An 11,821-nucleotide genomic window follows, 5' to 3' on the forward strand; every position below is an offset into this window, starting at 1 on the left:
GTCATAGTCCTAAATCACAGTTATAAAGAAGAAATAAAAAACAATATTTTTTAAATTCAATTAAAGAAGACTATGAATTACAAAATTCCTATAAAATACTCTTGTTCATGGATACATAAGAAGAGTATTTGCGGTGAGCGATGATCCAACACGCGTTCATGGATACATAAGAAGCTAAAGAAACTAGTGATTACCATTCCTAAACTTACCAATTCCTTTCCCAAACCTTTTCACATTTCAGCCTCTTCATTCCCATATACCACAAAAAATGACACTTGAGGTAGGATTGATATTATCCTTACACATCTCTTACCTTTGTCAAAAAAAAATTAAAAAAAGAAACAGCCAAGCCAAACACCAAACACTGGTAAAGCTAATACAAGGGAATTAATCTTTATTCACTTCAGCACTGCCATATCACTAAAGTGGGAATATTTAAGAAAGAGAATCAAGAGATTGCCACTCCATATTTTCACAAAAATTTCAAAAATAATAAACAATAACAAGATTATGTTCTTCTGTCATCTAACAATGAAGTAGAGAAGAAGACTTTTAGCGTTTTGAAGTATCACCAAACACCTCTGTGTAACATATGGGGCAAGCCTGCACAACAAAGCATAGAATTATTCACTGAAAAGACTCCTCCTCTGGATCTGCCTCACCAAAAAGAAAGGTGAAGAATCAATTAAAGATGATCTTCATCCTTACTTTATTAAAGAACTGAAGTTGCTTGAGAGTTTGGGTTTGAAAATTGTTTTCTGAAAGTTGTTTTTCATTGGTTTCTTTAGAAGATGTTGGAGCTGTAAAACAATGATCTAAGTACAAAATAAGTCTAACCTTGGTTTTTTAAAAAATTGTGTTGCTTTCTCATCACTTCTTTATTCCCTCTTTCTTATTCAAATGATTTTTCTCATCAACATCCGTGTCTCTATTACATCACGGCAAAACCAAATGGTTCCAATAAAATCCAATGATGGTAGTTGCGGGTTCGAGCCCCGTCAGTCCCAACAGATCAAAATCTAATACAAAAATACATACAAAATTTCATCTCTCCATTTTCTGTGAAAAGGATTATATATAGTTTTCATATTTCTTAAGGAACATTTGAATTGTTAGTCAAATTTTAGAAAAAAAAAAAAAATAGTTTTCAAAACTTGGTTCGGGCTTTGAAAACATCTATAAAAAAGTAAATAACATAACCAAGAAATCTGTAAAAAGTAAATAACATAACCAAGAAATCTATAAGTGGAAATAGTGTTTATAAGTTTAATTTTTAAAAACCAAAAACCAAAACCTAAGGCCCTTTTGGTAACCATTTGATTTTTTTTCTTTTTAATTTTTGAAAACTAAGCCTATAAACACATATTCTACCTCTAAACTTCTTGGTTTATTATCTACTCTTTACCAATATTTTCAAAAACCAAGCAAGATTTGAAAACTGAAAAAAACAGTTTTTAAAAACTTGTTCTTTTTTTAATTTAGCTAAGAATTTAACTCTTTTACTTAAGAAAGTTATAAAAAATTGTAAGAAGTTGAGATGAAATAGACTTAATTATCAAAAATCAAATGTTTACCAAACGGGCCTAAGGTTACCATTTGGTTTTTGGTTTTTGAAAATTAAGCTTATAAATACTACTTCCATCAAGTAGTTGCTTTGTCTTGCTTATCTACATTTTGAGAATGTTTTAAAAACCAAATGATGTTTTTTAAAACTAAAAAAGGTATGTTCTTAAAAACTTGTTTTTGTTCTTAGAATTCTTCTACATTCTAGTGTTCAGTTAGGAAAAAATTAGAACTATGGAAAGAGAAGTGGTAAGGAACCGATACGATTTTAAAAAACTAAAAATCAAAAACCAAATAGTTATTATCAAACAGGAGTTAAATGGTTATCAAATGGAATCTTAGTGCAAAGCAAAGGCAATCAAATAGTTTAATATATCATAACCTACAGATTATAAGGGTGAAGAGATAATGTACTTGATTTGGAATAGATAAAATCTGACTAGAAAAGTTATCCAAATCCTAATTCCTATAAGGTTGACAAAGGTGACAATGCATTTGTCTGGCAATTTCTAAGAATAGAAATAAACATGAGCACTGTGTTCCAAACCAAATCATGTAATTCTTCTGCTAAACACCCAAAAACCTACCTATAAATATCCATTTTAACTACAGAACAAACATGGTTATTATGCAATCTTGAACAGCTTAAGAATCAGGCCTGCGAAGTTCTACCCAATAAAACAAACAACAATGCCATCACCCTTGCAATCTTACTAATAATAATACCTTGTTGATGCTAAGCCATTTGGTTCCACAACCAGCATGATAGATATGTTTGCATGGCAGAGTGATCCGCCGATCACCTCGTTTATATTCCATCTGGCATATCACACATCTACATTCAATTAAGAGGAACAGAGTTAGGCTCAGCAGGTAAAGGAACAAACTGGACTCTCAACCAGTTTCAGGTTATTACTATATATTAGAAACACCCAAGTCCAAAATGTTCACTTAGCATCTCTCATAAGTACAAAACATAATTTAGTAGAAGTTAAGCTACGTATCGTCATTTGAATACTTGGATTATATATATCTCAAAAAAAAGGAAAAGGAAAAGAAAAGAGAAAGATATTTCAGTTAATAGAGTGAAGCAATCCATCAGATGCCATAGGTGATCGTGAGCTCCCATAAATTTATAGAAATATGAATATCTAAGTCTTTTATCAATGCATTACGGAAATAAGCCTAATTAATCAGGCAGTCGAGATAAAAGTAAACACTGTCATTCTCTTTCTTGTATTAATGGAGTGAAAGAATGGGTAAATATAATTTGGACGTAGGTTTGACATGAAATTATCAGAATGTTTTTTCTTTTAAAAAAAAAAAAGAAGGAAAAAAAAACTATCTGAATGCTGATAATCAAAATTTACTTCCCCGAATCATTGATTCAAGATGAAATTAATATAAAACAGACCACAAAGTCTTGCTCATCAATTAAGGAAAATGGAAAATATACATATGCATCTCGCTCATCAGCAAACTTGTATCGCCGAGAAATTAGTAACTTGCGAAGAGCATTGCTTAAGAACTAAAAACTAAAAAGTGAGGATAATGGTTACAGGTCAATGTTAGGAGCAATGAAAGGAAAGAAAAAAAGTTTAACACATTCCATTAAATGAACATCATAAGTTAAGATATACCTCTCTCCACGAGATTTTTTCCTTGAGAAGAAACTATATTTGTACTTCGATATCGGAAGCAAAGCGATCAATTCTTGAGAAAGACCTCGACTTTGAGTTCCAACTGTCTCACCCAACTCTAATAATTCCTGAACTTGAAATGTTATAGATTTTTATCCACGTATTGAAAATGCAAATGCATACATTCGAAGACAATCAGATAAGATAGCAGATGCCACATAGGATAAAGTTTGTTTAACATTAGTTTGAAAGACTAATATAATATCTCGACCCCAGAATAATAGTTCAGCAGATCTATCATGAGCCCCGGTATCTTCACCAAACTAATAGTTTGAGTTCAATAACATAGGGTTAGAAATTCAAATATTTTACCTCTTGGTTGAGGATACTAGTTGACCTATGCTTAGTTTGGAAGAACAACTTTTTTAAGCTTACGTATTTAAATGTCTCATCACGTTTTGGCATATCCTCAACCAAGATTTGTTTTTTCCAAGTTCCTTATAGTTATTCTATCACATCCAGTTTAAATTCTTGTTTAATATCAAAGTAGCTTTAAGCATTTGGTAATCATGATTTTGATATTAGAATTCCCATGGTTTATTCGTCCCCATAACTTGAGGAGATGACATGACAATTGTAACTTGCATTACTTGGTTCTTCTGACTATAGGATTCCATATATTGATGGAAATTGATACTTTCACTACAAATATAAGGGAAAAAAACAAGTAAAAAAAAAAAATTGTCAAATGCACTAACCTCATAAGTCATATTATCAGGATCTACATTGTCTTGCCAAACAACCTACACTTAAAGATAAAAATCCTATTCATCAATGATTTTGAGCAAAAACACCCGACCAAACAAGTTTTATATAACATGTTTCAAGTAGAAAGTTGATTTATCAAACCATATAAAAAACCACAAACCTGAAAATCATGTGAATTATGGTGTCTCCTTGGACCTGAGAGAAAATCTGTTATCAGGACTACCAAAGAGAGAAAAAATATGAAACATTAGGGATAAAGCAATAACTGAAAATTGAAGAAAGATCCGTGTTTTAAGAACCATATTCCTTTTTGGTATTCTAACAATAACTTATAAGAATCTTCTACAAGAGTTCTTAGTTCATCCATGTATGCAGTGTTCTCTCAAGATCTAACGTTTAGCCTGCACTGAACTCTTGAGAAACAAGTACAAAGACGAACACCACTATTCTCTATCCTAATGAATGTTAATCATAAAATTACTTTTTTTATATTTATATAAAATAATAAAATAAAATAAACCCTTCGGTTTTTTATGTTTCACTCCTACCGAGAACATCAATACAAAAGTAAATATTTTGCATACTTCTAGGAAATATCAATGGTAAACCCAACAGATAAAATAACAAGTGGAAAAAGCCTTTTTTAGGGATGAGAATAATTTAATTACCGTGAATCATCACTTACATTCTACATGGTTGTCAAATGCTATAGTATTTGTAATTTCTTCGAATTCAGGATTTATGGTACTCTGTAAATTAGGCTGAGTTGCAGAGCTTTCGAGCCTTCTATGTTCATAAATTATGGGCTCGTGATCATGCATCCTATAAGCTTGAGGTTGGTTGTAATAAGCAGGACTACCAAAATCAGAAAACCCAAACTTGTAAAAGTTTGAATTTAGTGGAGGATAAACATTCTCCTGCAAGTGTGAAACTTAATAAGTACATTGTCATTTCCCATTTACAATCAAAACTAATTAAAGCAACCATAGAGAGGAGCACGAGGTTCGAATATAGAATTTTCCAGCTTATAAGTTATAAAGAGAGGAAGGTAACTTTCAACTTAAAGGAAGATTCAACTCAAAAAGGAATGTCAGACGAAGAAAAACCAAAGAAATGCAAAGAAACTTCTCCAAGATCAATCCCTAGAGAACAAATGTCAGTCCCCCTCAAAAAATGCATATATTACGTCCTTTCATTTCACGAACAAAGAAAATAATCATGTGCTGCGAAGAAGATGATTCTCCATAAAGTTAGAACGACAGAGAAGCCTAAAAAGTAATAAAAATAATAAATTGAATAGTTCAATAGCAAGGAACAAATCAAGTTCAGGAGTTTGGAACACAGAAGGAAGCAGATCTAAAGTACCTGAGAATGTGAAGCACCCGAAAAAATGAAATTTACGTGTTCGTAGGTAAGTCCTTCAAAGTATTCCAGAAAACTTCCAGCAGTGTTATAAGGATAATTGGTGTTAACATGATGAACTTCTGTCTGCGTGTTGTTCCAACTCATTTCATATACAACTGAATCCGACAAATATTCTGTACAATACAGAAACATCACAAAACCAAAAAGAATATTCCAGGCAATAAACTAAAAGAGAAAAAAGCCACTCCAAACTGCTCACCAAAGCCAATCCATTACAAAACTTTATCAAACTAAACTGTTCCAAGTTCCAACCAACAACTTGAAACAGAAGAGAAAAATAAGTAAACCCAGTATTGTTTTACCCCTAAATGTGAGAAAAAGGTAATGAAATACCAGCCCCTAGAGTTTCTGATGTCCTAGATTTAAGAAGCAGCAGTAATTCAGTAAACACAGACAAAAATTACACAGATCAGACAAGACATTTCGCTTTAAACTATCTACCACAGCCAAAACCATGACTCAGCAAATCTCTAGGCTATCAGATCAAGAAAACTGATAAAAATCCAAATTCTCCAAAACCAAGCAACAATTAACGAATGAAACATAATCAAAGAGTACCTTCGGAATTAAACTCCCTAATTCCTTCTACATTCTGCAATTGCTGATGCAGAACATACATAAAAGCCAAAAGTAAACCAAAAAGGGGAAATCAAGCAAGCAATCATTGCAGCCCCAAATCTCCCTTGTTCCATCCAAATTAAACACAATCAAACGAACCACACCACAGTCTTGAAGACAAACAAAAACAAAACGAAAGAACCAAAATGTAGGTGGTTTGAAACTCACATTTCAACGACGGAGCGATCCGCAGAAGACAAGCAACCAGCTCCGACGCCGAATCCCAAGAATCAAAAGCTCAAAAGAACATGTGGGTCAGCAGAAAAGAACCCAATTGGAGGAAGAAGTGAGGGAAGAGTAGAAGGAGATATGAAGGAAACAAACAAAAGGGGTGGCTGGGAAACTAGAGGAAAACGAAGTGGGGGAAAGAAAAGAGAAGAAAAAGAAAAGGGGATTGATTCGATTAAAGGAAAGCGACAATGATCAACTTTGATGAGGGAAAAGAGAGAGATAGAGAGAGAGAGAGAGAAAGAGTCTATGGTTGAATGATTGTGGTTTCTGTAGGTTTCTCGGCGAATTTGGATCGAAGGCTTAGAGAATTTTTCTCGCTTTCTTTCGCTTCTTTTGTTGTTTGTGAGAATTCACAAACTCTCTCTCAGTTTTCTTCGATTGCGTGCGAGGAGAGATTCCATTTCATCTTCTCTTCAATTACAAATTTCTTCTCTCTGTAACTTTTCTATTCATATGCTCTAACAATTTCAATTTTGTTTTCGGGAGCCGTTTTCAAATAAAAAAAAAAAGTGTAAATAAATTAATAAAATATCATTATTTATTGTCATCTATGATATCACATATGATAATAGTAATATTTTACTATATTTAAAAATATTTTCAATAGTTTTACTATTTAAAATCATCATTCTTTTTTAAATCTTTTCTAGTTTTATGATTTAATCATGACTTTTTAATTTGTTTCTATTTAGTCTCTTACATTAAAACTTGTCTAAGACCTTTTTAACCTTTTAATTTTGTGTTTAATATATTTTTTATTATTTTATGTTTCTTAAAATTTACCGAATTAAAGTGTAGGATTTTATTCATAATATATTAATTAATTTTGTTTAAAAAAATAATAATACTGAATATGTCGAGATTTATTCGACATAAAATTGAAAGTTTTGGATTTTTTAGACAACTTTGGAGTTCGAGGGCTTTTAAGACGTGAAATTAATAACCTATTTAAAATCTCATGACTTTAAGGATTTCAATCTATAATGGATTTCAAACAAATATTGTTGCGCGATATCGCAAAAAAGAGTGGTTTTTGAAATCCAAAGTGATTTATAATTCTATTTTTACTCTAAAAACTTTAAGGAACAAAATTGTCGGATTTCGCAAGATTTCATTGGATTTCAAACTAAAATAATTATTCAACTTTGTCATATTCTAATTTTCAATTAACACATTTTAGTTAAAATCTCATATTAATAAATTCTTAACTTTCTTTCTTTTTGTTGGTTACCATTCGAACACAAAATTTTAATTATTTTAATTTCAAATGTTTTTCATTTCAAACAAAATAACTAATTTCAAATCATTTATTATACTTCAAATCACAAGATTTAAGATCATTTTTTAAACATTTTTTAATCCATTATCATATCTCACTGATGGACAAGAAGGCACGTCGACTTCAACAGTGATCCTTCCACGTGTATCATATGTCACCATTTCATCCTTCCCTCTCAAATCCTCAACTCTCTCCTCTATCAAGATATCTCAGTTTGGATTTTCATCTCCATTTTTCAGATCTTCAAGGTATCTCAATCTAGATTAATTTATGAACACTTTATAAAATATTAAAATTTAACCAAATTATAAGATTAGGTTGAGATTTAAAAATTAAAGTGGTTTAGCTCAATGTCAATAAAAATTTACAATATACTTACTCTTTTAAATCGAAGTTCAAAACTTCCATCCATGCCATTTTAGACTAAAAAGGAAGTTTTTTTTTTAAGGATAAACAATTGCAATGGTAAAGATCCAACTTCCGGCTTCTAAACGAGAAATCTATGTCTATTAACATTGAGCTAAACTTGATCTGCTAAAAAGAGAGCTAGAGACTTTTAGAACTATATGGATTGTAATTTAAGCTTGATTTTTCATTTTTTAATACTTTGTATGGAGATGTTTGTCGTTTTGTGGGAGGGGATTGGGTAGCATGCAGGATAAATGATCATGCAGCGGAAGTTGATTTGATCAATTTTCACTCTAAGATGCTCAATTTAGAGGATTAAACATGCAATTAAAAAAGGAAAAACAAAGTTTCAAGAACACTTACCCTTGAAGCTCTAAATTCTCCTTCAATTCTTGATGAATTTCAGCACCACTTGATTGTAGACCACCACAAGAGTTTTCTCTACTATTCTCTGGGCTTAGATTGGATGGTGGGATTCAAATTTGTGGTGAATTTGAGAAGGAATGAAGGTTGGGAAGAAGATGAACAATGGAATGAATTTTGCAAAATTAACCTTTTTTTCACAAGATTCTTAACCATTTTTATGCCAAAATCATCTCTATTTATTAAAGAATAACATGCAATCCAATTGCATCAAAATTTGACAACACAAAATGATTAATTTGTTGGTTAATTGTGAAGAAGACAACCAAGCTCCTAGCTTAGTTAGTGGGAAAATTGGTGGGAAAATCCAATCTTCAAAAATCAATTTTAGAATCAATTTTTCAATGAATTTCCAAAAAATTGAATTAAAATTTATTTTTAATTTAAAAAATAATTAAATAAATACAAATAATTTAATATTTAATTAATTTAATTAAATATAATATTATTTTAATATAAAATAATATTATTTTTTCCACTTGTCCCGATTTTTCTAAAAACGATATGAATCCCTATTCATATGATTAATATTTAAATCATATTTAAATATTATAATTAGCTCTATTTGTCCGTTAAATTCGTAATTAAACGTCGATATATCGTATATATCTTACTTTCATTCCTTAAGCCAAGATTTGAACGGTTCAAACTCATTCACCACCCTATCTAAGATTTTAGTCCATTTATGAGCTAGTAGAGGGACCTAATGGACCTACAGATCATGAGCTCCAACGATCCGAGATTAACCGGCCAAACTCTTTAACCTAGTTAACCAACATTCGTTAACTAACAGGACACTCCACTAAAGCCCGTAGCTGCATTCTCTTCACTGTAGATATATTTGTGTCCATTTGATATAACCGTCATCGATAAGTCAATCCTTCACAGGTCATTCATAACTTCAGCTAGGTCAATTACCGATTTACCTCTGAATTACATCTTTTCTCCTTAAGTACCACTGTCTCTCTAATGAACAATTGATTTAGGATCTAATCACTAAATCCATTCCCTCTCAAGCCAATGAGAGGATGAGGCCCCTTGTTCAAGACCCGGGAACAACACTTAAGAGAACAACCTTTCTACTATCCCTAAGTTGGGTAGAAGTGAATTCCGTCTTGCAAATTCTATGTCCTCAGCTATCTACCCAATCTTATCCTTGAAATGGGAGGAATATTGAGCAGTGCTATTGAGCTTACTCTCACCTATGCAGATCAAGGGATAATTCTGAAGAAACAGAAGTTCATAGATAGCTCAAGATTCAGATCAAGTTATCTAGGTCATCGTCAAGTGAAATTAATCAGTGTTAATCGTAAACAGTGTTAATACGTAACAGTGATTATTTCAGGGTCAGTCTTACACAATCTTATTATGTAGAATACCCCCGCTCACATGTCTATACATGAACAAATCAGGATCACTTTATTTATGACACCTTACAACATTTGTAACAATCATGAAGCAGGCCATATTCAATAGTGTCTCCAGGAAGAGGTACCCAACCTGATCCATGTACTATAGACTATTTAGGCTACTTACTCGAACTTTGATCCTGTTTATGTCTCCACATAAAGTTCAAGTATTCATAATAATAGCCAAGGGTTCGTAGTTTAATTGGATTTAGAATAAACAATTAATTCACTTGAATAACTTCATATGTACTAAAATTCACTTATTTACAAAAACTACGAGTTTTAGGACATACAACCTAACACGCGTTGAATGACAGGTGAGCGCGTGGGCGATACTTTCTTTAACTGTCCAACTGCCCATTCACCTTCCTTCCAATTTTGGACTAAATGTTGCAATTTTTGTTTTTCTAAATTAAAATATAATAGTTAATTATAAATTCAGTCCCTAAATTTTGAAAATTTGGTATCTTGGTTTAAATTTTATTTTAGTAATTCACATCTACTATTTCTTTAAACTAGTTTTAGAATATTCTCTGCTTTCATTTGTTGTATTTGAAAAAAAAAACTCTATTTTATTTGTTATTTTGTTATTTTGATTAGAATAGTTAGATATACCAACTATTATAATTGGGGCCTAAAATATGGAGTATCCGACCTATAATAGCCCATTCTAAGAGTGCAACAAAAAATTTAAAAGTCAAACCGATCCATTGGTTTGATTTGGTTTTTAGTATAAAATTGGATATATTGATTTATATTTGGAGAAAACAAAAAAGTATTGGTTCAAATAAGTTTTTTATTGAAAAAATCAATCAAAATTGAACCAAGTTGAGAGTGTATTTATATACCCTTAAAAATAAACTATAATATTAAGTATCATTTAGTATTTAATTATTATGGTGCATATATATTTGTTGTTTAGAAAAAAAGACCAATTATTATGGAGCATTTATGTTTTTTTATTTAGAAAAGTATCAAGAAAAAAAATTAAAAATATCCAATTTCAATCTATAAAAAATGAAGGTTAAAATGTTGTTTTGATCCCTATACTTTCTTATTTGTTCTATTTTTGTTCTAATACTTTGAAACATCTAATTATAGTCCCTGTAGTTCCAGAAAAGCTAAAAAACAGTTGATACGCTTAGTGTTAAGGTTAGTTGAATGTTAAAATGGGATGGTGTGTAGAAAAGGAGAGAGAGAGAAAATAACTTTTTTTGACGCACCATCTCATTTTGACGTTCAACTAACCCTATACTAATAGGAGAGACTATTTTTTTTAGCCTTTTTTGAAATTAGAAGGACTATAATTAGACTTTTTAAAATTCAAGGACTAAAATAGAACAAATATGAAAGTATAGAGACAAAAAAAAGATTTTAACAAAAAAAAAAAAGAGAGAGAGAAATAGATCCAATTATAACTTAATATTATCAAAAAGAACCAATTCAAAACTAGAAATAAAAAAAATGGAAGAAAAAAAGAAAATACCAAGAACCAAGAATAAAATCGATAATAAATCGAACCAAATAAAAATAATCCATTGGTTTTTTTTTTATTGGACATCGGTTTGGATCTCTTTTTTTATAAAATTGATTGGTTGGATTTGATTCTTGATTTATCCCAAAACTGACAAAATCGAACCGAGTTCACCCCTAGCCAAGTTGGTGGCCCAAACACCTACTCATATATTAAGTTAACTCATAGCTAACCTACGCATTGTTCAACTAATTAAGTCATACAAAAGGTTAAAAATTTTAAACCCCATTTCTAAATATTATTGAACTAAAAAAATGACTAATTTCACTCCTCCACCTTATTCTTGTCTGCTTTATTTGCCGTCTATTAAAAAATTCTATTAAAAAATTTACTTAAATGCATCCCCTCATCTCCTTTATTTGAATTTTAAAAAAAAAATTGGGTGTAACCTATCGTGCAGATCAAAAACTATCAAATCAAAATCTGCCACGTGACAATTTTTGTTCAAAAAAATAGAATTTTTTTTATATGTATGAAAAGATGGTTACATAGACTATACCTAATCTTATTCTTTAAATAATAT

At 30.9% G+C, this 11,821-nt stretch overlaps 1 protein-coding gene across 4 annotated transcripts; it reads right to left on the reverse strand.

Moving 5' to 3' along the window:
* Positions 1-374: 374 nt before the first annotated feature.
* LOC120071770 (E3 ubiquitin-protein ligase BIG BROTHER-like) lies at positions 375-6,733 on the reverse strand. 4 transcript variants are annotated; one of them, XM_090311317.1, is made up of 8 exons: positions 6,183-6,733; positions 5,337-5,509; positions 4,657-4,888; positions 4,132-4,166; positions 3,962-4,006; positions 3,204-3,331; positions 2,290-2,398; positions 375-603 (listed from the first exon to the last, which is right to left on the reverse strand). In XM_090311317.1, exons 2-8 carry the CDS (start codon positions 5,478-5,480, stop codon positions 553-555), a joined length of 744 nt encoding a protein of 247 aa, XP_090167443.1. In that variant the 5' UTR covers positions 5,481-5,509; positions 6,183-6,733; the 3' UTR covers positions 375-552. The 4 variants fall into 4 exon arrangements, with proteins under 4 accessions (XP_090167443.1, XP_038880082.1, XP_038880080.1 ...); XM_039024154.2 differs by having other exon boundaries at positions 4,132-4,190; positions 6,183-6,720; XM_039024152.2 differs by having other exon boundaries at positions 5,955-6,708.
* Positions 6,734-11,821: the final 5,088 nt, after the last annotated feature.

The sequence above is a fragment of the Benincasa hispida genome, chromosome 2 (assembly GCF_027475165.1).
Source record: "Benincasa hispida cultivar pf3 chromosome 2, pf3_genome.v1.1, whole genome shotgun sequence".
Classification (NCBI taxonomy): domain Eukaryota; kingdom Viridiplantae; phylum Streptophyta; class Magnoliopsida; order Cucurbitales; family Cucurbitaceae; genus Benincasa; species Benincasa hispida.

Bases quoted from the DNA above. Each gene is read 5' to 3' on its own strand.
- LOC120071770 (XM_039024151.2), bottom strand. From the start codon at position 6,015: ATGTATGTTCTGCATCAGCAATTGCAGAATGTAGAAGGAATTAGGGAG. The intron at 2,399-3,203 runs GTATATCTTAAC...AATTGAATGTAG, and splicing joins AAAAAATCTCGTGGAGAGAG to ATGTGTGATATGCCAGATGG. The intron at 604-2,289 runs GTATTATTATTA...TTTGTTGTGCAG, and splicing joins AATGGCTTAGCATCAACAAG to GCTTGCCCCATATGTTACAC.